We start from the raw sequence: 27,708 nt of genomic DNA on the forward strand, positions 1-27,708 counted from the left end.
TACAGCCAAATTGATGTTTTTCTTTATGTTTTGTACATCTACTAAACTGCTAGCGAAATATAATCCAATAGATGAACAAAATTTAACTCCGTAAAGTTGTTTTATACACAATGCATGACACTCAATTGTTCTCCCCACTAAGTGTTATGGATTTTTGACCTGGCATTACACCCAAAAACCTGATCGACTCAGTGTATAGCAGGCAGCTGTACAAACATAGCATGCCTGGCAAAAGTGCAGTGTCACTGCTGCAGCAGCGAGTATCAGCATTAGACACTGAGGAAACGCAAGCCCTCTCCCACACACGCAGACAAACACACCTCAGGGAACACAAATATACATGCTAGAAAATGCAAACTTAAGAAAGTGGCATACAAAATAAAAAAAAGGTGTTGGTGATTCTCTTTCAGTTCAACTGGAATTGTTTTTTTTACTCCAGGAAAAGAGGAGCTCTAAATTCCAGCCTTGCAGCAATTGTGGTGGTTGGACCACGGCCAGTTGTGTATCGACATGATCTACAGTTAAACTATTCTTCTAAAGTGTGCATAGGTGTCATATTCTTATGGTTCCCGAGGGTCCTGAGACTTGAGTGGCAGTAATGAAGATTTAATATCAAAACTATATGCTCAAGCACACCGTTGATATGCACAAACCCATATTTCTCAGTAAGGTGTATACTGATATATTGTAGTAATTAGCCTCTGTTTGTCTTTTGTGTGTGGTGAGGAAGCCCGAAAGCCTGAATAAAGCGCTCCGCGTATTTCACATTATGATTGATGGGAAGCAGCTCTGGCCCAATACTGCAGCACGCCTGGCTCTGAAAATATATGATGCCCTCTTCACTCCAGCCTCTGGCTCTCTCAAAGTGATGACAATTCCTGGAGGTGCCACAATGACATTTCACAGTTCCTCCTAACCTGTTATCCCCACCCTGTCCCCCAGCGTGGACCAGGCGCCAGTTCAACACACATTTTTGCTGTGACAACTTCTTTGGCCAGCAGCGTAAAGTGTTGACATTTCTGTCCGCGACACCTACAGTGATATGTGATCAACTATATAAAATCATCCGTGATGCCTGGAGAGCAAAAAAGATATCATTTGATGGAAAGCCTTTGTCTCTTGTAATGCTGCCAACTTACCACCACATGCACATTGCCCGTCACATTGTGGACTTTGACGACCCAGTTCACAGATTTAGCGCATTTGAGCAGCAAGACAACGTCTCGATGTACCCAGGTACCTTCCTTCAGTGGCCGCAGATCAACTATGACATCCACCTGGAAAGCACTGCAGGAAAAAAGGAGAGAGAAAGAACAAATAATAATAGATGGTCAGGTCTACGTAATGTTACTGTGCCTTTGTCTGGCCAACTAATTAAAAAGCTGGAGGTATTCCCAGAAAAAAGAATGCAGACGTATGCAATACATAACAGATAACACCGCAGCAAGATACAACACATTCCCAGATTTTCTGTCTTTTGGGTGTACAGAATAATCACTCCACTGGGGAGTGAGGACATTATCTGGCAAACTGGAACGTTAGACCAAGTTTTGAAATCTCTTCCTCAAAAGAAAACCACTAAGTGAACATAACCCCCCTCCGCCTTCATGTTAGTTCCCATCCAAAATAAACTCCACAGAGATTATTGAGAGCATCCTGACCTCAAAAATAAACCGTGACAACATGTATTCTTGGCCTCTGCAGCCTTGGCTGCTCACCTGCTGGCGTTTGGGGCTTGGAGCTCAATGATGTGGACTTCTTTGTCTTTGTGGGGCACAGAGAGGACGCAGCCTTTTGATGTCTGTGGCTCCTTGTAGCTGCCCAGGTAGTTCAAAGACAGGAACTTGGAATCAATCTTGCAGGTGTCAGAAGACAGTGGATCTGAAAGTGGAGAAAAGTTTGTGTTACTGTTCAGAGGGGCTGTGAAACTATTTTGATCCTGCAAAGGAGAAATATAGCTTCTGGTACTTCTCTACCACAGAGAGGTCAGAGCCTGATGTCAACAACAGAACAGCAACCCCTGCTCTAGTGACGAATTCAACGTCCTGCTCACGAAACCTTCGGAAGACTGAACATTTGCTTTAACCCAGCTGTTCCCATCTACAGCAGAGTTGCTCTTGTAACCCTGCAGCTACTATTCGCAGCACTAACAAGGCCCTGGGTTGTGCGCCCAACGAGGTTGCCCTGGTTGGCATAATCTGTCTTGCCATCAACAGGGAAATTAGATTTTATGTGGGAAATCTTAGCAAGATGTTTTACCAGAATTCTTTTGCAATAACAGGACAATAATATTCATGCTCAGTCATCAAAACTTCTTGTGTTTTTTCCTTCAATTTCACAACAGTTCAAAAAATTCATTAAGATGAAAAGTTGTGCTCATTCTCAGCACAACAGGAAAACACAGACAGATGCTTCCTTATTTGGCAAACAGAACTTTGGACAGAGTGTAAACTGAAGGCTGGCACCTTCCTCTCCGGAACTCTTGTGGCACTTAAAGAGCTGAGGAGAGACCTTGAGTGTGGGCATGCTAGAAAGCAAAGTGAGGATCTCTCCATCTTCATGAAACACTTCTGAAGATGTGAAGGAGTGGAAATCTACAGCTCTTTACTTGAAGTAAACATCATGGCACTCTGAGGTTTTGCCAAACCACAGCCCCTAATGACACCAGCCAAGAGCGTGAAGGCTGAGCAACCTCTCCGCTCTCCACAGAAACTAACAAAACACAGAGAGAACTTACTTAGTGGAGCCATTAATTTCTTTCTGGACACAAGCTTTGCTCTATATTCATGTAGTAATAGATTCTCATTAAAAACAAGTTATCTCGTCTGAGAGCTGATGAAATGCAGAGTCGGATGTGTTGTCTGTTCACAATGTGAGAGCAGAAAATAAAGAATTGTAATTCTGCATCTTGAACATGTGTGAAAATCAATCATAGCCACCCTGGAGACTCCTTCTGTGCTCTTCACTTGAGAAACCCTCCTCCCTCAACTTATTGAAAAAACCAGAAAGAATTTGTCTAATTCTTTCTAACCTCATCTTTCCCTCCTAACTTTTTTCTTTCCTGGTAAAACTACCACCTATTCCCCCAACTACAGAATATGACACCTTGCACCTTGTTAAAAAATGAAAAGCAGTACTGTGTGTTTGTTTGGCTTCACTATAAAGTCTTCTGGTGTATTAACAGCAAAGTAGCAACTACTTTAGTGTCTGTAAGCCCCAAAATTCAGTAAGTCAAAGTACTAAACTCATCATTTTGGCTTCGTAGTTCAGCTGCCATAACTTTTGTTTTACAGCTACATTTTTCATTTCTTGTCAAACACAAAAACCCTTGCACTGTCGATAACTGCAGAGTTGTTGCTGACAAACGTCTATGTGTGGTTTTTTTTGTTTGCTTGCTCTGATACAAGGATTTTAAGTTTGAAATAAGGATGATAAAAGCGTGACATTTCCAATTTAAATGGGATCATTTTTTTGTCTTGTAGAGAAAGTACTTGCCTATATATGTTTGTTTTTTTAATGTATTGGCTTTATTCTGAACCCAGTCATTTTTAAAGATGTTACAATGTTACAGAAATACAACCATTTTTGTTCTGGGTTCCAAGAACTCTTGAGGCTGTAAGCAAGCAAAACTTAGGAATACCACAGGCGGCCTGTTAAAAAGTGTGAAAGGGTGACTGTCTTTTGAGGGAAGGAAAATCTTTTTCTAGCGTAGTGCATGTAAACCTCTAGCCTGGGCTAAAACACAAAAGCTAAGTAAAGTTATGAAAGCTAAAGGGGAATGGGGTGGAGGAGTGCCTTGGGGCCCAGAGCTATGTTTGGGAATGTTGGGAATCTGGTGCACACCTTCTCCGACTTTGATGTAGATGTCTTGAGTCATCTTGAGCTCAGAGAAAGAGGTGACTGCCCTGTACTTCTTCTGGGCCCAGTTGAGGAGTTGCTCATTGCCGTGGGGAAAGGTCTCTTGCTGTATGCGGGTGAAGAGGGAGAAGTTTTCCGGCTTAAACCTGACCTGTGAGCCCATAGATACCTGGAGGAGAAGAAAAAAAGCAGGAGTGTAAGGAACAAAGGAACTGTTGGGATAAAACGTTACCTGCTCTATATAACGTGTTTTCTTCAGTTTTTTCAGCTTTCCTCACGTCCAACTCAATTTCAGAGAAAATGTTTTCTGTTAAAAGTGTTTCACTTGTTGAGAATTACATGCACTTCAATGTTGCTCATTCTTATTGCGTCACAAAAATATAAACTGTAAAACACAGCAAAGCACTAACTCTTTAAATACGATTGAACTTCTCACTTTTTTGCAAAGCTTGTACAAGTATGCTCAGGATATTTCTACACATGTTCCTCTACACAACCAGGTGTCTGGTTTCCAGTGTAGTGCGTCATCACAAATGTATAGTTGTGTTTTAAAGTGGCCACAAGGGGCTACAGATATCCCACGAGGGACAACACATATCTTTGACACACACAAACCAAGAAGGCAAGCACATTTACATATTAAAAACAGAAAATACAAACTTTTTCAGGAAAAGACCACCTTTGCAACTTACTGGAATTCAGAGCTTCATTTCAAAGACATAAACATTCACATACATATTTACTGAAAGCCTACCAAACATCCAAATGAATCCTAGCGCACGGTCTAGACAGCCCACCTCCTTGTTTTTCTTTCCTCCAAGGTATATTATCTGTATGCATGAGCTGAGACAGTGCTGGCAGGTGCAATTGAAACAATAAATCCATTTGAATCTGAGAAATAATACGTCAGACCACTTCTCTGTGATGAGTTTATGAAGTTGTCCCTAAATTGCAATCATGCTTCAATGATAACAGAGTAATATCCCTTCTGACTGTTTAGGCTTTTCAGACATAACTTTTCAAATCTCCACATGCACAACATCTGTCTGACCTCTGGACGCTCCTCTCAGTGTTCCTGGCATTGTCACCAGAGGCTGTAAATACTGCTGCCTAGGAGACAGACATTGTCGAAGAATTCAGGTTGACTTTATTTTTAGTGTGTTTACTACAGTAAGAAGCAACAGAAAGAAAGATGGCGAAGATGAGAGGGGTGGTGCGCTAAGCTGCCGGGGAGGGGCCGGGGTATCCTTGCCAAGCTCAGCAGAGTTTATCAGTTTAATTGCGGGAATACGACCATAATTAGTCGCAAAGAATTAGAGGGGAAAGCCTGAAAGCCAAATTAGCTCCAGGCCTTCCAGAGTGCTGGAAACCTCAGGAATTTGAAACGGGGAAGTGAGACACCCACTCTGGGCTTTAACAAACTCTCTCTCTCTGCTCGGCCTCTCTCTGCACGCCTGGTAGACCAAAAAGTGCTGGAAACCAAAGTGTAGTTTCTTAAATGGCATTTATAAATATAAATATACTGTACTGCGTACTGTTTACATAAGCTGTCATTCAGTTCTCTGGTGCTAGTTTCGTTGCTGGTGTACTTAAACAGGGTGCTTTAGTTAATCCATTTTGCTTATTCTCATGTCAGGAAACTCTGGAAAAAGATCTTAAAGATGATTGCATTGTATCCATGTCCTTATAGGGCTGTAGCATGGACTGTATATATTTTGAAACCCAACATCAACAATTTGGCTGCAACCATGTTTGTCTTTTGGAGCCAGAAGTGACCGTATTTGGTCGAGTTGTTGAACTGCTAAGTTATCGGTTAATCCTAGCATGCCTAGTTAGCAAGCTGCTTCTAAAAAGTGTGTAGGTGCAACACAGTGACACATAGGGTTAAATAACCTAAGGCACTAGAATTTCACTCAACAAAACCAAAGCATAAACGTTCTGTGCTACACAGTCTGCCATATTATTTGTTAGATATTTCCATTGAAAATATCCCAAAAGACACAAAAATTGCACAAACTGGTAGGGAGGGCCCCGTTCAGTGACGTAAATTAGTGTAAAGTGGACACTGTAGGAAGTGAGCTTGTGAGGCTTTCGATGTTGGCTTCGTTTTTGGGCTCCAGCGGTTCCCGACTGAGCTGTAGAAAAGAAATACTTGTGAAGTAAAATTGTCTCTACTCTCGGGTGGAGATCTGTTTTAACAAAGTGCTGCCATACTGAGTTCTCTGTTATTTTGAAGCTGAGTCACAGTAAATATATTAGACTACCAAGCTGGGGAAGTCAAAATTTGCATGTTTCAACAGGAAGTCTGATGTTTCAGCTTCCAAAATTATTGGATCAGTTCTGGAGGCTACTAATGTACCACTCTTTTTCTGATTAAAGTAACATGAGCAAGAAAATCGAAGTTTAAAGACATGACTGCCCTGAATAGAGAGACATTTCTCAAATTTTGCAGTTGTTAGAAATTAACTTTAGACCTCTGGCACTGACATACATGCTTTCATGTTCATAATGGTACTTTTAGTCAACCATGTTACTGAAAGTGGTTACAGTTGGAGAGATTAAATCGTTTTTTTTCTTGTCATTTCTGCTGCCCTCTTAAAAAAGAAACAATCTTATTCTCTATTAGATTTTTACCTGGATAAATAAAGGATTCCAGAAAGCTGATTCTGGTCATCTGGTCATTGCATTTTCAGTGTTTTCAATGAAGGATATATTAAAAATCATGTAAGATAAAAGCACATCTGCCAGTCCTGAAGATCCCAAACATTTAACAGTATATTTCCGGCTCTTTCTGCCTGTATGGATCAACATGTTATGGCCATATGTGGAGCAAAAGGGAGACAGCATGCCAAATGTTTGAGATCAATTATCACGAGCTGCGTTCTCACTGAGCAACACCCTTAGTCTGGGAAATTGCAAAAAGCTGTTTGGAAAATAAGAGGTGTTGCAAACACAGGAGGGTGATGGAAAGTGCAGAATGAGTTGATGGATATTATGAGCATGCAATAACTCTCTGATATTAATGTGATAAATGCTTTGGTGGCTGATTTGATCTTCTCTTACTCAATGAGATACTGGGACCTAATCATGCTGCTCTCTGCAGATGTGTTCCTGTGAACTGGCAGGCTCTGTTGTGGAGAAAACAATACCATATGTCTCAGCGCCACTCTGGAGCGTTCCTCTGCCATTACTGTCTCCAAATAAAAACACTAGTGGCTACCCATGGTTTCCATTGGTGATTACAGTGAGGAGGGAGCTCAAACTATGAGCCTATAAATAATGAAAGAAATACTAGAGTGAAAAGGCAAAGTTTGGCAACCAGGCAGTGGACAACATACATGCCAACAGCTTAAACAGTGTTGTTCCATGAAAAGTCATAAAACATTTGCTCCAGATCAAGCCTTTCAAGCGAAGATGCAACACAGCTCAACCTCAAACCCACAAGAAGAAATATATGCATTTGGCCACAAAGTCAGCAAAGCACACTTTGCAGATGTCTCACTTCCAATCATGGTGTCCCTTGGTAAAATAAAATTTGGCCTTTATTCAGTGTTCATATTTCATGTCAGTTTAGAAACGCAATGATTCCCACCTGCAGGTGATTGACAAAAAGCACTGTGGAAGGCATGTTTTACAACAAAAGTCTGGCATTTTAAAAGCCATCGGAGTCCAGTGGCCAACAGTAACAGTGTGCTCAACATCTCTGAAGCTTTTCCAGGCAGCCCATCTGTGTCCATGGAGCCCTGAGCACAGGGACCAGGAAACAAGGACTGGCAGGTCTGATTCAGAGTCCTGTTAGTCGCAGGAAACAGCCTCTCCAGTGGAAAGGCAAGTGAGGGAGGTCTGGCATAGGGTTTCTATTCTGAAGTGTTAAGTCCAAAACCGACTTAACTTGACTCTTTGCTCTCACTAAAGCAACATCTCAACTCCTTTCTAAAGCAGAAAGAGTGGAAAGTTCCTTAATGTGCTGACCTTTTTTTGCATCAGTGGTCATGGTCAGTTGTCGTTTCATGTGCAGTACCAGAAACGAACCTTTTCTACCTCATTAAAGGCGTGGATGTCAAAGAGCCCTGTGATGAACCTTTCCAGGGTTTACTCCACCTTTTGACAAGTGGTTAGGGAAAAAAATGGATGAAGGTAAAAGCATAAAGCAGGTCTGACCAAACATCGATTAGAATTAGTTATGACAGTTATTGGAGATGACGAAGATGAATACCAATTAACAGTTAGGAGAAGACTCAAGCAAGATGTTGAGTTGTATTTCAGTTTTGTGGCATGTTAAGGAGGTGTCACTGTGGAGAGAACCTGAGAAGATCCGGGACTTCTTTGGGCAATGTGCAGCAGTCAGGCTGGTGGATAAGATACCAACACTGCCAGAGGGCTCAGTGCTGCCACTCAAACAGAAATACTTAACACCTAATTCAGCAGGGGCCCCTGTAGTCAGTCAAAGCCATTAGTTCGGCCTACAGTGTTTAAATTCCCTTTATCTCTTTTCAGCTCGCTCAAAAGCTGCTATTATGTGTCGGACAAATATTTTACTAAAGTGCAAACAAGAGAAAGCTGACGCCTCGGTTTGGTTGGGTCTAAAATGCTTCAATTTAATGAATACTGTGAATTAAGTCAAAGATGTAAGAATACATTTTATCATTTAAAAAGAAAATTCAATAAAAGATATTGTTAATTGGAGATTAAGCTGAAGTTATTAAAACCTTGCCAACATGGTTACACTCACAGCATTAGCTCTGCCTCGAAGTTTTCTTTAAAATGATGGTTTTCAGCTGCTGTCTGTTCGCCACCACTGACAAGGGAAGATATTTAGTGTGATGCTGACCTGCTGGTCTTTGCAGAAACACTCATCTCACTGGCCACACATTATCAGAGCTTAAGAAAACACAAGCTGGCCAGATGCTCATCCATCTGTATGAAATGCATCCGTTTCTTTCTGACATGAGAACATTTCCATTTGTACAGGAAATGATAATTAAAAGGGCTGTTTAGCACTCAGGCCTAATATCCTAATGTAGTAAATTTCTCTGAAAACTATGATCCCACTCAAGGACAAACAGATCCCATATTGGTTAGTGAATTTTAGGAACTTCAAACATGTCTGTTAATGCTTTATTTAAAAAAAAATAACAGATTTTCTAAATTTCTCTAAGAATAGAAGAAACCTTTCTAGGATACACGATGAGTAAAAACAAAACCTTGTCAGCTAACTATGTAAACACTTTATTGTACAGGAATCACTCTTGATGCAGAGGTGATGAGACCTAATATGACTCTGTGATGAAAGTCCCTGTCACACAAGCCTATAAGGTTTCATAAGATCTAGCAGAGGACTATTAATACTCAGTGAATTACTGTTCTAAATGTCAACCAGGCTGGGACACACAGAACATTTTATTGGAGTACGTAGTTCTTAAAATTAGATATGGAGAGGTGACAAATTAAAGGAAAAGAAGTTTGTTTCAAGACATGACTGAGCCTTTACGGGAGAACCTCTCTGTTGAAAGTTGTAACATAATACACAAGTGGCATTGTCTCTAAACCAGTTTTCAGTAGTAAGAACACATATGAAGCAGACTATGCTCTGCTGTGTGCTACATGTGAGACAGGGTACTTGAGGACAAGCTAATTCTCCAGATACTGCCCAATGTTCATGAGTGAAGACAGCTTTAGCGAGGTGTTTGGTGTTATGTGCCCTTGGCCCTCTGGTTATCTGTAAATCAGACTCTATAATCCATCCCTCATAATTTGTTCACTCTTTATTTAGATGTCTCTGGTCTGGTCTAATGAGCTGGAAGCCAATAAAAGAGAACAGGAAGCTTGTTCCTCCTCTTTCTTCTTCGTCCGTTTAATTCTGATGTTAGGTTAGATTTTGCGACCATTCCAAGGCTCGTCTCAGTGAATTTGATGCTTTCTGTTGATTTTGGCTGGCTAATCACTTTTTTGTTTGGGAGTAATATTTGATTACGGTTAATATTTTGGGTTTTTTGCTTTTGTTGTTGTTGCTGGATATGTTAAGCATCGTGCATTTGCTTGTGTGTTTTACAGTGGGTTATGTTGGACAACTTTTGTATACACCAAGTGGAGTCTATAAAAGCTGAAATGCATTTAGCATTTAGCAACTGGTTCCTAAGGTTATTACCAGTGTTTTTATGATAGCAGTGGAGAGTGTTTAACATGTCAGACTCAAACATTTCACATAGGTTTTCCACCAGTTTGAGAAATGATAAAAGCAAGATTAACATCATTCTCAAACTTTTGGCAAACTATTCATTGACTGGGGGATTATGATTCTGGAAGATACAACATCTATCAGGATACAAGTCTGCACTGGATAAAAGTGATGACCCACTTTATTGACTTGTAGTGACCCTTTCCTGTAACAGGGCCAGTAGACTGAAGCGCTGCCAGCAAAAAGCTCCCAAAGTCACTGGATCCTCTTGCTGTCCTTGTGTTATGCGCCTGTGCGTAACACAAGGCTTTTGCCATTTGTCCGTATTCTCCTCCATATCACATTGGCTTTATGGGAAGATGTTTTGAGCTTAAGAAGTAAGCTTGAAAACTCTCAACCACATATGGAAATAATTTGCGTACCTGATGCTGCTTTCTTGCACAATGCTTTGGTGTTAACATAGAAATTGAAAAATGAATACTTCTGGGAAGCCAGCAATACAGAAAAGCCTTCAGCTCACATGAATGCAAAGCGAAGTTTTCATAGTTATATAGCACAGTGAAGCCACAGCTACAACAGAGACCACAGCTACAGCGGAGGCTTCTGGGTTTCATTTCGCACTGATTTTCTCATGTGATACACGGGCTTTGAACAAGAGCACTGAAGCAGTGCATTTTTACATTTTTATTAAGTTTCCCAGAGAGGCCCCCTGGTACCTTCACTAAATATGGCTGACTCCCCAGGGGACCTGGCTCCAACTTCACTAAGATACCCTTCACTAAATCTTTGCCTCTTCCACCCGAGTCCTAAGAAAAACTTCAGTCTGCAAAGCAAGAGGAAGAGATCTTGTAACAAATAAAAGTTACATTTGTAGAAAGAAAAAACACAGGATTTATCAATATTATATACTTGCTTGCAAACCAACTTGTACGACAATTTCAACAAAATCAGTAGACGAAAGGATAAAGTTGGTGAAGCTTTAGTGCTACAGTTTTTGGTACCACACCTTCACCGCTGAGGGGTTTTTTGTGATACATGGATACACCCAGTGTCATATGAACAGCAGCCAAGCTATCAACAGGACTGTGTAAAGAAGGGTGGGGGACACGACTCGGTGGATGTCGAGCATGAATAAAGCTGACGAAGCAGATTGTGTTAGATAAATACATTTTGGCCTATTTATGAGCGTAAAAACAACCTCTTACAGCTGCATCCTGTATAAGATAATGTGAGTCAAACTTCCGCTAAATACTTCCAAAATTATATTACGACTAAAGAATCCACTGCACCAGATGAAACATTATGCACGGCTCTACACAAGCTATGACTGCACATGCGCGTTGACCAGATGTGCCCCCAAAACATTGGAAACCTCCCTTTGAAGTGCAGAACGGCCTCCTCCGCAAATTTACATCGCTTCAAATATGTTACTCATAGAAAAGGCTACTGAAACGGTAATGCGGTTTAGCCTGTGAGGAAATGAATACACAGTTTTAGGAAGCAGGACTTAAAGGATTTTTTGTGTTCTGGACTCACATAAAAGGTATGTTGGATGCGCAGAGCCAGGTTCTCTGTTTTGACATTCCAGATCAATGGTTGGGGGGAGCTGAGCACAAAGACCAGGGGCTTCTGGTGGTGCAGCATTGACTGGATGGGCTTCAGATGTAAGTCAACCTGGCAAGAGCAAAAAAAAAGGGAGGGGAAAAGGGGAAAAAGAAAGAGAAATTAGCGCCCTGTTACCACAAGTATATTGAGGAAGTGAGAAGAGTAAAAAACACAAATCCTACGAGATCAGTCAGAGTACATAACATGATCTGATTTCACACAGCTGAACTGGGCAAATGTCAAAGCTTTGATATTCTCATGTTCCGTTTTGTATAAGCATTAATATCAGGCAACTGCTACTAGTCTGGTGAAAATCCAGCTCTGTTATGATGTAAATTGTTCTACGTTATCTAGCTTTGTGGTTGTTTATGTACTCACTTTGCTGATAAACTTACAAAGACGGCGTGCTGTGTTCTCCCTAAAAGGCACTTGCTTAGCTCTGATATGTATCCTCAGAGGGCTCTTAACTTTCACACAGTGGAGTCTTCACGGGGAAAAAAATAGTAAGTGGCGGGTCCCTGTAACCATCTCTACAGCTTGCAACTATGCCTTTTTTTCAGACTCCCATTAAAATAGATTTTCACAGTCTGTTAGTGAGATGGCGAAAACAAACGTGTGTGTTTTGGGACCTTAACTGATGTTTCTCGTTTCTAGTGTTAGCCTTCACTTACGCCAAAGTGAGTCAGGTGGTTCAAAGTGCGAGACTTAACCCAAAATCATCTCAGGCAAGGGTCTGGCTTTCCATCATTTTCTTTAAATTGTACTCAAACTGAAAAACACCAACTTACTAACAAACTGTTAAAATTCTCTATTGTTGTCACTGATGAGAACTGACACTCTCGGGGGGTTCAGAGGTCTGTCTGACACTCATCTTTAAACTTCCTCCTCTCTGTATTCACAGACTAATCAAATCAGCTCCATTCTGTGTGTCAGCAGTAAAAAGCTGTAAATCACTAACTGAACCCACAAGGACTCATATTTTAGGATCTAAACAACACCACAGTAAGTTAATTATTCACAGCTCAGCACAAGATCAGCTTTTGCTTTTGAACTCAAAATATAGCTTTTGTACTTCAATAACAGAACAAATGAGCTGAAAACAGAGTGATGGTGATTAAAAAGCAAGTTGACAGGTTATTATTAGCAGTGCTTGAATTAGTGAAAAACAGGCTGAGCATTAAGTTGCTCAGATGTGGTTATGGAGTGCGTATTATCGAGACAGAGATCTACACGCTATAATTGAAACCGTTAACATTTTCTGCTACACTCATATGTTTTCAGTCACTACAAAACGTATTTGCAAACACTGCAGTACTCATTTAGATGGATTTATTAATGGAAAAAGTAAACAGTTTGTTATAGGTTCTGAACCAGACTAAATACTGAACAGAGTACAATATCCTTTATCCCTTTAATATTGTTTTACATTTGCTCTTGCCAAGTTGATATTTTACGGTCCATGCTTATTCCCGGGGTGTCAAACACTGGAGTTTTGTCAAAACTGCTGGCCTTTATGGCACATCTGCGACACATCTTCCCTTCCAGCTTGTCGTTTCAAAGCTCAGTACTGGTAAAAGCGCCTCCGTGCCACATTTAAGCCTAATTTTTCAACATGCAGCCTCAACCAAGCTGGTTTTAGCACGGTTTTAGCGACCAAGTAGCATTGTGTGCCTTCACCTAACCAGCAAGAAGAAGCAAAGTAAAAAAAAAACAAATAAATTTCTGCTATCACATTTTCAGACCTGCTCTATCATAAATAGAGCAGAACATCAATGGTAGGTAAAGTAATTTATCAGCAGTAACTGTTGACTATGCTGTATGCTGTCATAAATTTGGGGTGGTCGAGTGGGTTGTGATATGAAGCATTGAGCAGGTTGTTTTCTTGGCCCACCCCTACAGCATTATCCTCCTCTCTGACTCCCTAAGTGGCCACTGATTCACAAAAAGAACATCACGTTGTATTCAATAATATTCAGACTAAGCTTACAGATTTCAAGCACTAAAGGGATGGTTTCCAAGGAACTTACATACAACTACATTTAAATACAGTCATTGGAGCTTGAAAAACAAGCTACAGCAACTGTGCAATATATGAAAACACTTTTCACTTTTGAATGTCTTAATATATGCAAAACTTCTGTATTATTAAATTAAAAGCTTGATTTGGTAATTTTTTTACAGTGAAACTGGAAGTGTTTGCCGAGGAAACATTACAGGAATCTTGGGAAAGCATAAACAAGAAGCAACCGCACCATTTTATCGGAATACTTTCACACACAAACAAGATAAGACTGTGATCGCACTCGAAGCACATCCTCAAAGCCAACTTCGAGGAAGAGTCCCCCAAGGTGCCAAAAACATACAAAGATTTACAATTTATTTCAACGAGTAAAGATTTGTTTTTCAATGTGCTTCCTCATGTTGGACAAAGCTGCCACTTATACCAAAGGTTGACTTTTGTTTCATTATCATGTAGACTATAATAACTGTGCCAAATGATATCTTCTTTATCGAGAAGTATGCAGTTAATGAACAGGCTTTTTTTTTTTTTGGCATTTCTCTTTTTTCTGTTTCCATTTGATCCATTTGTCACTAAAACAAGAATTCATTGTAATCTGATGTATTTTTGAAGCCATGCAGCATTCTAGACTAACATATACCTCAGCACAGAAGGAAAGTCTGACTGTCATTTTCTGAAGTACAACGATGTGTCACTGTGATGATTCATGAAGTCATTTAACAAGAGATACTAGCAGAACAAACAGAGTCAGCATCAAAGTCCAATTATCATTCCTCAACAGATGTAAGCCCTCAAGGAGAGTAATGCAAACCAGAATGTTCAGTTATGTGGTCCATGAAAGTGTTGCAAAAATCGTTAAAACGTCCCTATGAGACAAGGAAATGGAAGAAATTACTAAACACTTATCTATGAGGCAATCTGGATGGTGATCCAAACAAACAGATCAGAGATTCATCGCTCTCTCTGTCTCACTATTTTTCCCCTTTTTTTCATATTTGCTCCCCCCCACACTTAATCCAGACACTGGAAAAAGCGACTGTATTGCTCCTTTGAGGATAACAACAACCAAGATATAATCATACCTGGCTTGGCTCTAAGAGCCTGGCTTCAATAGATGGAAGAAGGAGGTAGAAAGAAAACGAGAGTCGGGGAGAGTTGTAAAAGATGAGGAATTTTAAACCCAGACAGAAACTTTTCCAGAAGACGTGAGTCACCTGCAAACGCAGGCATAAACAGAGCTCCAAGAAGAGGAAGTGCTAAGAGGCGCTAAGGGGTCGGAAAGGGTGAAAACTGTGGTGATTATTATCTTTTTTTTTTCCAAGTTTAATGAGAAAACAGCATTAATAAAAATCTAAACCCTTTCTGGGTTGCACAATGTAAGCAATGATGAGGACTCAGCAGCAGCTGGTGTGCATCTCTGCCCACAGAGTTGTGTTCGTGAGGTCTGGTGAGGCTAGTGGGCATAGCAACAGACCTTGTCAAGCAGCCAGGGTGTGGAAAGAAGAGGTGCAAAAGCACCAGGCATCAAAGTACCTCTTGTGGTGTTTGTAAGGATCAGGTTGCGCTGAGTTGTCCTTGATGGAGGCAGCTACCTTCGGAGAACCCTGCAGGGTGTGCTCGGGACAGGAGGCCACGGCACGGCTGATTGATTATCAGGAGCCTGGCACAAGGATTTAGGGGTGCAGGGTCCATTACAGTTAAGGGGGGCATTTGCCAGCAGCCACGGATGGAGGCTTGTCTCGGACTATCACGTTACTGAAATTAAACTCCACACAAGGGACGACAGCTGTAGCAGGATAAGCCGTCACGCAGCATACCATTAGTGGTGGTAGCATGTGTAAACAATGGAAATGTGAGGAAAAAAACAACACAGCATCAACTTTAAGCTCTAAATCAGCTCCAACAACAAACACAGCGCCAACTACAACAAAACCGAAAAAAAACAAAACACAAATCACAGACAAGCTTTTGTTGTATAGCAAAGCCACATGGTTAGATTTAGATCCTACTGATGCCTGTGACACTGAAACGGTAAAGGGTGATTTGTTTGTCCTGCTTTGAGCATGCATTTGCAATTCCAGGACCTTTCAAGCCAACTTAATTACACAATGTTTCAAGAGTGCTTTATAAAGGCTGTGCATCAACATTGTAATGAAATACTTTCACCATCAAATATTTTGCATAGCTGTGTAAACCTGCACCCTGCAGTTAGAGCACACTATCACTGCGGCTCAGTGTCCTTGCAGGAAAAGGGAGTTTCCTTTATTGACAGAGCTAATTAAATGCCTGATGAACCCTAGTGATTCTGAAAAAAACCCAAAACATCCTTTAATTATCTGAAAAGTAAGACTAATCTGGGAACACACTCTCCCACCCAGGAAATAATAATCAGCTTCAGAAAAACAGAAAGAAAGCACAGCATGTATCACATGACATGAACCATCATCACTAAAATCCAAGAGTATATACAAAAAAAACAACAACAACGACATACACAAACTGTGGCTAAACCCCATACCACAACATTTTTATAGTTGAAAACATAGACAACAAACTCCGAGAACTGCCTGGAACCAATCATACTGTGTTATCTGATGTGTGCGTATGTGCGTGTGTCTTGTCAGTCTGGATCTTGGTTCTTTCCGGATCACTGAGGGTGTACAGAGAGAAGGGAAGCTCAGGCAAAGAAGCTCAGAGATAAAGGAGAAGCGGACCAAAACCTGTTGACCGCTCTTATCAGCGCCACCCACATATTTGAGAGAGATGGTGATGCTACCTGGAGCCTTCCTCCTAAATGTGATGATAATCAGTCTGTACTCAGCTAAATGCAAAGCTCCAAAGAGGGAAAAAAAACCCCTGAAAAGACGCTGAAGTGAGACAGGACGCCTGGATAGCAATCTTTTAGTGATATGACACAAAAGCAGGACATGTTGAAGTAAATAACACAGCACTGAAGGTGGGGAGAGGGGAGCACAGGGTCAGGAAGAAAAAAACACTAGATTAGAGATGCATATTTAGCTGTATATCGCGTCCTGTGTTTTGTTTGGACTATGTTCCTTTTTGGGCAATTTCCATTTACCAAAAAAAAGAAATGTTAATTGCTTTTGTTAACAGGATCCTCCCAACTGCTAAAAAGCAAAAGCACTTGTAAGGGAATCTGCAACTGATTCCAGTTGAGACTGGTCAATGAATTTTATCATTACTGGCCTACTTTTCTGACAGTTAAAAATAGTAACGTATGACTCGTGCAATGGAGCATTTGTACACCTGAGTCCCGCGTTTTTTCTACTCTGTTTCTACACTTCATTCAGACATAAAAGTTACTATGTACAGTAGCGTTAAACTACAAATCTGTGTACAATCAGTAATAAATAATGGGATCAACAAAGAATGGCATTAACATGCATAGTCTATATAGGCCAACACCACAGTTACCAGTGTGTCTTCTAGAAAAGCGAGCTCGAGCCCTATTATTTGTCAGAGAATGCCAATAAAAATGGTATAAAAGGCACCAACCCCACAAACATGGTTCAGTGACTCGAATTAGCTGAGGTGAAGCCTAGCAGACAGCTCCTGGCCACAGGTACCTATAAGGTCATGTATCTGTAAACCCCCGCCCCCAAATTTCAAAATTGCTGTTTGTGGACCCAGCCTTAAGTGGCCATTAGAGAAAATACAGTTTTTGTTGAATGAGGCATCCTGTTTAAAGCACTTTAAATGCTCAAGTGGAGTAGAAAAGTGCTATAGAAGAACCAGTCCATTTCCAAAAATGTTGTTGTACTTTAACGTGATGTATAAGTGCCGCTACTTTTTTAAAAATAAAGGTTATTACTAAGTTCCAAAGTAAGCTTCAATTAAAAAAAAAAGAAAGACCTAAACAGGTTTACTGTATGTGTTCGGTTTGTCTTGTGTGCTAGCTAAAGTCATATCTGACACTGTTACGTTTCTGCCTGGTAAGTTCTTCCAGCTAGTCACTCACAGTCTAAGATATCAGCAAATTCCAGCTGATAAAGCAATCATCTGCTCTACCTCTCCCTGATTCAGAGCCAGTGGCTGTGTTTGATGTTTGCCTAGGGTAAACTGATTAGAAAAAGATGGGTGATTTGAGATATCACTGACCCCTTTTATTTATTTTCTACCCTATCACCCAACCTTATGCCCTGACAAGACTCCTTTTTTTGGAATTGCTTATTTTGGCTCCACTTGGGAACAAAGTGTTTACAGTAATGTTGGGCTCGTGTGCATTCATGCGCATGCAGCAGTGGCTTGTTAGGCAGAGTACAAAAGGCTACCTCTACACGTGACAGAAAAAACATGTGGAAGATTGTTTAAACTTGATACCTACATCTTAAAACCAGAGCAAATAGAGAAGAAAAGAACACTTTGAGATGAGGTCACTCTTTTTTTTTTAGAGCTTAGGTGGCAAAACACCAACACCTCCAGGTTAATAGTCAAGCCACGAAAAGCTATTTTGCCTCAAAAACCCAAAGGGCTTTCAAGCTCGGAGGAAATATGAGCAGCAGTCCACAGGTCGCTCTCACTAACTCTTGTCTTACTCTGCAAGATTGGGCTGTTTTTATAAAATGTAATTCAATTTTGTGAAAATGTGAAAATCATTCTGACATTATTTGAGGAAATCATTTCCTTCTGAAACACACAAGCTCAACCTGGCATTGCAGCTTTACTAGCAATTGAAGCCCAGCCAAAAGTCACTTTTGACCTATCCAAGAATACTGACTTTCCAATTTGGCCTGTCTCTCTGTCCTCGGAGGCCCACATGGGTAAAAGAGAGGAAAGGGTTTTCTGTTACTTTGAGCAGGGCCACTGAAGCTGAAGAAATCATCTATCTCTATTTCAGACAAATGTGAATAACACGTTACAAGTAAAAAAAAATTAAAAAAAAAAAAAAAAAAAAGAATTCCAGTCAAGCCAGTATCATAAGTGGTCATATTTTGAAAGAGGATAGTTAAGAGTCTATGAAACAAAGCCTACTGTTAAAGACAAACACTGAATTAAAAAAACAGAGTTTGGGGGGGTGGCTTAGATTTCAAATCCAGATCAAAAATGTTACTTTGAAATTGCAGAGTAGCTCAGTTAAACCATCGCACATATTTTACCCAATGTGGCCTGGCACTGCTCAGCACCCATTGTGTGGGGTAACATTTAAAAAGAAATTATTGGCAAATGGTTCAAGTTGCTGAAATATAAATAAATGACTCTTTACCAAACTGGAGCGATGAACCACTGATTACTCTGTAATTTTAAATTGTTTAAATAATAATGAACAAAAAACTAAATCTCCTGGAAGCAAATTTCTACCCAGCTGCAAACATGATCACAGTAACCATGCTAACATGGTTACTGCTAATCTGCAAACGTAAGCAGAAACACACTTATGAGTCGATAGCATAATGGGTAGAGTGTTTCCTAGATGAAAATAATAGGTTCGTAAATTAGTAATAGTGTATCCTGATATGACCAAGAATGTGCAGAGAAAATCTCTTGGCCACTCAAAGCACAAAAGTTCTGACATTTTATCAAAACCTACAAATTTCTACATCATGGTGGCAGGGCGCTGAGAGATATGAAAGCCGTCACAAACGTGAACTTTTAATCTGTACCAAAGTTACAGACTGACCAGACGACAGGCTCACTAATTTACCAACTCTTCTTGGATGTCTTCCAGTCAACAACAGAGTTGCACATTCTTGGCATGTTTGTGCAAGATTTGTCATTTTTGGCTGGTACAAAAAACTGCCTTGACTTGGTTGTATATGCTATGGCAGTCTAATGATTGAAGAGTCTCCTTCAAACCAGAGGATTTTATGTTGATATAAAAACAGCTTTTGTCACTTGTAATATAAATCAAGAGTGCTTTTAATAAATGCCAGTGAGAGTCTGTTCTTCTTTTGGATGTGTCAGTAATCAAAAATGATAATTCAAACTGAAACTTGGAGCACAGATAGGTATACTTTTATCACTTTGAACGCAAAGTTCGCAGATCATTCAAAATCAGATCATTGTATGCATTTCTAGCTTCAGTCTTCCTAAATGAGTGATTAGCATACTGTCAACCTCTGGTTGTTATTGTACAGTCAAAGCAATCCCTGCAAATGTCACGTTATCCAGACGAAGCACTTTGCACAGTCACTACTGAGGTGTTCTGTTGCACTTAATAGCTCGGCTTTAGTGTGAGATTGGCCAGAAGCCAAAGTGTGTATTGTGAGTCAGGTCCAGCTGTGCCTTTTCTTTCAATGAGTAGCAGTTCATACCTACTGGTTAATACCCATAAAGAATGGTTTCACTGGTACAGGCAGGAAACAATTCATTGCTTTCATGTCTTTACTGAAAACATAGACAAACTGCAAGCCATGACTTTTACACATGGGCGTGAAAGAGATGTGAAGCAGGCCTCACACACTGCAGCTGCAGCATGTCTGCGCGACTGTACACATGTGTGTATAAAAGTGTCTGAAACTGACCATGCAATCTCCCTTGTCCATATTAGCCTATGCACACCATGTGCAATAGCAGATTTATTCCACTACCTGGTCAAGCCTTAGCTGAGCAGACACTTATTAGGAGTCACCGGGGCACATTGTGTTCTCCAGAAGCTGAAGCTTCACAACGACACATTCAAAACATCCAAATACAGACTGTACTGCAGCCCAGTCACAACCTCGTCCCCTATCCGCTGAGGTGTGGAGGAAACCTCAGAGAAGGTCTACAGTACCATGCATTGACCAGGCGCCTTCATGAAGGCTTAGAAAATAAGCAAAGGAAACACACTAAAGCATACTCAGGAAATGATCGATTAATTAGAGTGAAATAAATGCGCAATCCTTCAAATTCAATGACAAGAAATATATTCATACACTAAAACTGAACTCCAACTTTAAATTAGGCCTTACTTGCTTTTCAGTCATCAGTCCCAGTTTCCTTAGTATCTTAACATAAAATAGAGTCTTATAATAGGACTACTACAGTCTTTTCACTGACAGTTAACATATCTGAATTACTGTACTGTCAATAAACAATGCTGCTGTATTTAGCCATAATTTTCTAAAATATGTTGGACAAAAACCGCAGATGCACAGAGGAGAAACTGATTACGCTGCAAGAGTGGTCTGAAGGCTTCATGTGGGAGTTCTATTTTGCCACAAAACCAGGATGTTGTCTTGTGTTGGAAATCACAGTAACTGTTGGGAAGCCAAGCTGACTACAGCTATTTTCCTACATGCTCCACCTTTTAAGCCAAACAGTATTACTGCTGAAAACTCAAAAGAGTTCTTTTTTTACAACTTTACTTGTTTTTTGAAAGAAGTAAAGGGTTTAGACGCTCTGTGGTCAAGGATTATTAATGAAGACCAATGAGGTCTTTTCTCCAACAGCCTTCTAAGTAAGAACATCCTTGCCCAAATGCAGACTAGGATGTTAAGATCCCCTTGTTTCACTTCTATTTTCTCACTGGATTATTGCCACCTCCGGTCACAAAAGATCAGGGGCAGATTGTGTCAATAAGACCATAGTCTGACGCATTGTTTGCCCTCCAACACGGTCCTGTTGAAGGCTGTCAGGAGCTGCTTGTATCTGAACAGGCCAATCTGTGCCCACGTCTCAGGTGGAAACAAAATCAAGGACCAGAGTGGGTAGAGGGTCTGGGTGTCCTTTAGGATATCTTATCTAATCATAAGCAGAAACCTCCAGTAACAGAGTGAGCTTCTGTAGGGCCACCTAATCTCAACCAGACCTGGCGTGACCTTCTGTAGCCAAGGCTGTAGGCAGGGGAACAGACAGCTGGATTTCTCCCTCCTCCGCGCTAGTCCTCACTTGACCATGGAGGTGATGGGTGATCGAAAGCTAGATAAAGTGATGCGTTTCACAGACTCTGTAACTAAGTCCTTTACTGTGCTATAAAGCTGTAGTTTTAAATACAGCAAATTAGAATAACATTCAACTTTTGTACACCACTTACAGAATAATCCAACTGTAGTTAAGCTAGTAGAAATTCAACACTGGTGATGTTTAGTGATGGACTTCTCACTGATCTTGAACTTAGAATAAATAAAGTCAGCTGAAAATAAGGATATATATCAAATGAGGATATATATCGAATAAGGAAACCAAAGGTGTGCTAAATTAGTTCTAGCAGACATTGCTGTTTGACTGTATTTATGAGTCATCATTTGGTCGATGACGACGTGCAGAAAGATCTCCTGAGAGCAAGTGACAACAAGATTTAAACAGTCAGTCTTGTGGGTTGCGAGCAACTTTCACAGCAGATAAAATATGGTTAGGATTGTTTGATTTTCCATACAAGTCTGTTCAAGCTTAAAACAGGAACGCTCTTTGTCATGTGAGTCTTAAATCCATACTAGGCATACTTTGACTTGCACTCTGTCTATTAAAACGCCAATCAGTTGGTCTGGGAATTACCTTAAGGTGAGGAATGTGCTAAGGCCAACAATCATAACTTTCAGCAGGTGAAGACAAAACCCAGTTCAGTTTGTTCTGTGTGAATACAATATCTATCTGCATGTAATCATAATCCACCCTGACACAGTAAATCGGGAAGTAGATGAAACGGAGCAAAGCCTTCAAACTTTGCAGGACACATCCAAAAAAATCTACTAAATGATTCCACAGAAATTCATAAATAAGAGCAGCTACAATTTGCATCGCGCTTATGGTAATCCCTGGTATTTGGGGTTCAAATTATTACAATTACAGTGATCCAGTGTAGTTTCTGACTGTGAAGGCCACGTGCACGTGTAATACTGAAGTCCATCATTTTTTCCATAAATACTGACTCGGTAACTTATCAACTGGATAATAATGTTTATCTTCAAGACTCGCAATGTAAACTCTGCTAGTCACTATAAAGGAACATAAATTCTTTCGACATTGCACCATTTTAGGTTTAATATTACATTACATTTTTCCTTAAAGGTGAGGCTTCAGTTGTTTTAGTTCAGTTTAAGCTTTGTTATTGGCCGAGTCATTCCTTTTATCGTGTGTGTGACGTACGCAGCTCTCGTCTCGTGAGTAGTTCACGACCAATGTGAAGTGTCCACCGACAGCGATGACTAAAACGTCTATAATAAGACATAAAGTGTCAAGATATGCATAAGTTTCCATTTCACAGCTATTTAAATGTTTCCCTCTCAGCCACCCAAATAACATTTCTTTATTTATGTGCTGATGAAGCATACCCACACACACACTGTGCTTCTGTACATTTGGCCTTGGCAACACTAATGCTTACATCAGCAACACAACTGCAATGACAAGTCTATACATGCTGCTTTTCACACTTCTCTAACAGAGGGGGATGAAGGTTTAAAACCTAGACACCGGTGTTTTGAAGGACGTGGGCCTGTGATTCATCTCCAAACTATTGCTGATGATTGGGACTCCAGCCACAAGATGTGCCGTTTAACACCCGAAGATAGGGAGCGGTTTTACAATTAACATCAAATACAGGAACACTATCGGTAGATGTGCTGACAGTTTAAATGAGTTTAAATGAGGCAAATGGTGGGAAAATACCAGGTGCTTAAATTACTTATCACTTTGTTAATTACTCACGCTAAAAAGGTGTTTCTTTGAAAGCTCACCTGATCATAATGTCTGACACTGTTTTTGTTTTTTGTTTAATGAGTGGAATCAATAAAATACAAAAGGCGTTCACTTTTGCCAAGAAGTCTCCTTGAAGTAAAATGGAAAATAACTGCAGCCATTATCAGAACTGAGAAAACTAGGGCAGTGGAAATATCAACCACAGCAGGTCTTACAATCTTCATCCAGCTTATGGCAGGTCACTTCTAATTTGAAATTCTTGCTAAATTGAAAAATTAATATAAATAAATCTATGAATATACTTTCTCTGCCTACTAAATTTTGATCAACATTAAAGCATTTACAGGTTAACTTAAGACAATTTAAGTTTCAGGTTCTTTGACTAAGGATGACTCACTTTTACTGGAGAGTTGTCTGGTCCCTCATGAGCATGTCCTCTCAGGTTGATGATGTGGACCTCCTCAGGCAAGCTGGTGGTGCCCCTGCTTGCACACCCTGACAGGATAGTGAAGCTCTTCAGCATGGCTTGCACTGGGTGTCCCGTCCCCACTGGCAGCAACTCACATGGGCTGCGAAACAGCGGTCCTGCAGCAGAGAAACAACGATTCTTGCAATAAAAATAAATATTAAAGCATGTGTATGATTCAGAGCCTCATATATTGCTGTCAATTAAATCCAAGCAACATTCTTGAGGGCTTAAAAGGGAAACTAACCCACGAGTGACAAAAACTGCAGTCCCTCAAGTGGCCACTTGAGCAGGCCATACCCCATAGACTTGTATGTCAAAAAGCACAGCTTAACAGCAGAAAAATCCTATTTATAGCCTATTACAAAAGCATTTTACCTCTCTATATTTAAATGTCTCCTTCATAACTGCACAGGAAGCTTTTTTTAAAAATTATTCATTCACTTTAACTTACTAAAGTTAAATTTTTGTTTTTTAATCTTGACACAGGCAGCTGTAGTTGCCACCTTGTCCTCACAGAACAATATATTTCATCTGTTTATGCTGTCGGTGCCTCTTGGAGAATATCTGATAGGATAATCTGGCCAATAATACGTAAGTAGCCTGTGCTCCAGTTTTTTTGTTAGTAAAATGCTTCTATATTATTAGTCTGTTACTGAGCATTTATTGTCAGATATGTCTGTTTATTAGACCTTACTAACCTTTTTAGTGTGAGCGCATAACTTAGTACTCCAACCTCTCATCCATTCTAGTCCACAGGTGGTTTAGCTTGACTTTTTTTAATGCTAAAATTGGATTTTATGAGGTGAAACTTTTTAACAATCATCAAATGCTAAAAAAAAAAAAAAAAAAAAAAAAAAAAAAAAAAAACTACATGTCAGTAGAATGACTGGATACATTTGTTTTTCTGATTCCCCTACAGTCTAGGTTTTTCCTCTAAATGGTGCCATGTTATGCACTCTAACTGTATGTATGCTGAGTAACATGAAACACAAAAGCAGCATCATCCCTAAATATAAATGCCCTAAAGTAACTTCACCGATTTCCTGCAATGGTTACATTTAACATTCAACAAGAACCAGGGTTTGCAGTCCACATCTTTTAGAGTCTGAGCAAAGGTCTACAGTAATGATTTAGTTCATACTTTACAACTTTGCATATGTCAGCAAGAAAAGAGCAATTTCCTGAACAATCAAAACATCTGGTGAACACTTGTGGTGTAACAAAACTGCATAAACTAATTGTTGTTAAGGTCAGTCAGTAGGTTTTACCGATCTGAAATCTGAAATCTTTCTATTCTTAAAATCGGAAGTCTTATTTACTGCGAACCATCCCTTGTAGTTGATATCATCCTAACCTGATGCCCACAGTGTGGTTTGAGCCAATGCTAACTGACATTGGATCAGATACAGATGTAGAGAAAGAACTGTTCATGCTCATGTTCACATAGTGCGCAATTTAAGGTTGCCAGTAAACCCAATCTGCATGTTTTCAGACTGCAGCAGAAAACCCATGCAGACACAGTGAAGCCATCCAAATCCAACAAAGAAGGCCCCCAGCTGACTGGGCTCCTTACGGACTGCTAGAAGATCGTGCATTTACTGACTGGCTGAAAGATATAGGCCTTCTGTGGGATTCACAGACCATAGTCACCACCTTAGTCCATTTGCTTATTGCCCAAGTTGTTCCCACACATAGACTTTACCTGGGCTGGCCAAGTGTCTTCGGAGTCCTTTATTCTTTTAGTCTTTTATTTTATTTTGTTTTATCTGTCCGAGAGAACAACGCCATCCACGAACAGACAACCCTCTCACTTTTTATTTTAAAGTTCACCTGGTGGTAACCAGTACTGCTCTAGAGAACGCCTTGTCCCTTAAATTCCACTGCCTGCAGCTGATATCAGTAGTCCTTGTTCTGCTCTGGGGACTGACTTTGAGTTGGAGGGCCATTCTTACCAGGACTAAGTAAAGCTATGAGGCTGCGAAGAAGGACAGGGACTACTGTCGCCAGCTGCAGTCCAAGAAAATGAATTTGAAGTTCAGTGACAGGACAAGAGACTCACTAGAGAAGCAGTGGATTTTAAGCACAGTTATTTGTTTGTTTGTTTCAAAAAACTACCAAATATAAAACTGTGTTTATTATTGTTTATCATCATTTACTTTTAGGGTACCTCCTTTTGTCCCAGTATACAAAATTAAAGACATTTATATAAGGATTTTTGTCTTGGTTTCCCCATCATTTTTAAAGCATGTCATACAACTGTCAACTCTCAGTAATTAAATGTTCACATTAATACGTTTTTGGCAACGGGGGAACTGGATGTACACATATCTCTTTTACTTTCCAGTAGATGTTCGGAGTTCAGTCAGTCTGGCTATGCTTTCTCTTCTGCACAGTCAGCTATAATGAACATTTCTATCATCCATTAATGCTGCAATTCCTTGACCGGCACAATGGTTCGTTTAGATTCACATGACTGCACTTACCATTCACACTCTTGCATGATATGCAACTTCTATTCATAGGCCACAACCTTTGTGGTGGTTAACTAACCTAACCGCAGCCTGACAATTTCCTATGCTGTAAATTTCCTTTATGTTTTAAGTGAGTATGACCCACTTAAAAACAATGAGGGTGCAGTTTGCAGATGCACAAACCTCAAGTGGGACTCGGGGTGGTACAAGAGAATTTGTTCCGAGTGAGGTAACAAACAGCACTTTTACATTAGAAGGTCAAGTACACTATGAGAAAGAGTTTGGCCAAGTATTTTTTTTTCTTGGGGTCAGACCTCACAGGCTTGTGCCAGCCAAGGCCCGCTCACATTTCAAACACATCACACTAAACACGCAAAGGCTGCCAACAGCAATCAGATGGAACATTTGGAAATAATTAAAGTCTAAGTGAAAGACAGTTTGATAACAATGTTAAACTCTCCAACTGACTCCAAAAACACAGCGCCTCAGCGGTGGGGTACAGCTAGGGGGAAAGGGTTTGGGGTTTTTTTTGTTGCTCAGAACACATAGCTATTGTTTTCTCTTTCTGTGCCGCCAAATAAGCCTATGTTGGATCAGCATAAAGCCAGAGATCATGTATGGCATAGTTTCCCTCTCCTTGTTGTGAGGAAAACATCAGAGAATTTATTATTACCATGTTTTTCTCAAGAGATAAATCCCAAACTCTTCACAGACAGCCTCAGCCTGGACTTTATGTTGCTATGCTCTTGTTTCTCGTGAATTTACTACAAACCCAGAAAGATTATCTTTAACTCTTACTGAAAGGATACATATATTAAAATACGGTAAGGTCTTACTATAGCGATAAAACCACCAGACCTAATGGCAAAAACCTGTGGTGCATCAGTACGTCAACCCCCGCCTAACCCCCCTCGCTTTTCCTCCCAGCGGGCCGAAGCCTATTCCCTCCCCAACCATGTCAGCACGCCTCACTCCCACAAACACGTCCGAGGGCACTTCAACTCACTTTTTCCCCTCACACATGGAGAATAACAAACAACTGCCAGACAAACAAAGAAAAACACACGTCTTTCTGGGAGACTGCCAAAAGATTACAACAGCTGCTGGCCAATGATGTGATTTTGTAATTGTTTAAAAATACAGCAGAACAGAGAGACTTATGGGAGAAAAGAGCAACACATGGATAGAAAAGTAGGACATTCACGGTGACATTGGTTTTGTTTTTGTACAAAAAGGCAAGATCAGCCAGTCGGTTGCAAATCTGTACGAAACCTAAGCAAAAAAATAACAAATAAAAGTCACCAGATCTGTGTGGAAATAGCCAGTGATATTTATTATTCCCAGAAGATGATGATGTCTCTGGCCAATTATCATAGGCAAAATGTTCTCATGACAAAGTATATCGACAACTAATGTTTTCAACAATGAAAAATACAGCAAATAGTCATGCTCCCAGGGGATGCATGGATGATCACACTAAGTTTCCACAGAAAATATTTAAAACTTAGAGGAAGACTGAGTCAAGTGA

The 27,708-nt window shown here is 40.3% G+C and overlaps 1 protein-coding gene across 1 annotated transcript in view; it reads right to left on the reverse strand.

Moving 5' to 3' along the window:
• The window catches only part of tgfbr3 (transforming growth factor, beta receptor III), a 68,713-nt gene that overhangs the window by 18,606 nt on the left and 22,399 nt on the right, over window positions 1–27,708 (reverse strand). The window contains exons 3-7 of the mRNA XM_085348855.1: window positions 23,638–23,825; window positions 11,573–11,710; window positions 3,844–4,027; window positions 1,719–1,881; window positions 1,140–1,287 (exon numbers count right to left, since the gene is read on the reverse strand). Coding sequence (XP_085204981.1) covers window positions 1,140–1,287; window positions 1,719–1,881; window positions 3,844–4,027; window positions 11,573–11,710; window positions 23,638–23,825 — 821 coding nt within the window. The remainder of the gene's footprint in view (window positions 1–1,139; window positions 1,288–1,718; window positions 1,882–3,843; window positions 4,028–11,572; window positions 11,711–23,637; window positions 23,826–27,708) is intronic.

The sequence above is a fragment of the Diplotaxodon limnothrissa genome, linkage group LG23, assembly GCF_057381915.1.
Source record: "Diplotaxodon limnothrissa isolate DT_005_m linkage group LG23, D_limnothrissa_male_GT1.1, whole genome shotgun sequence".
Taxonomy (NCBI): domain Eukaryota; kingdom Metazoa; phylum Chordata; class Actinopteri; order Cichliformes; family Cichlidae; genus Diplotaxodon; species Diplotaxodon limnothrissa.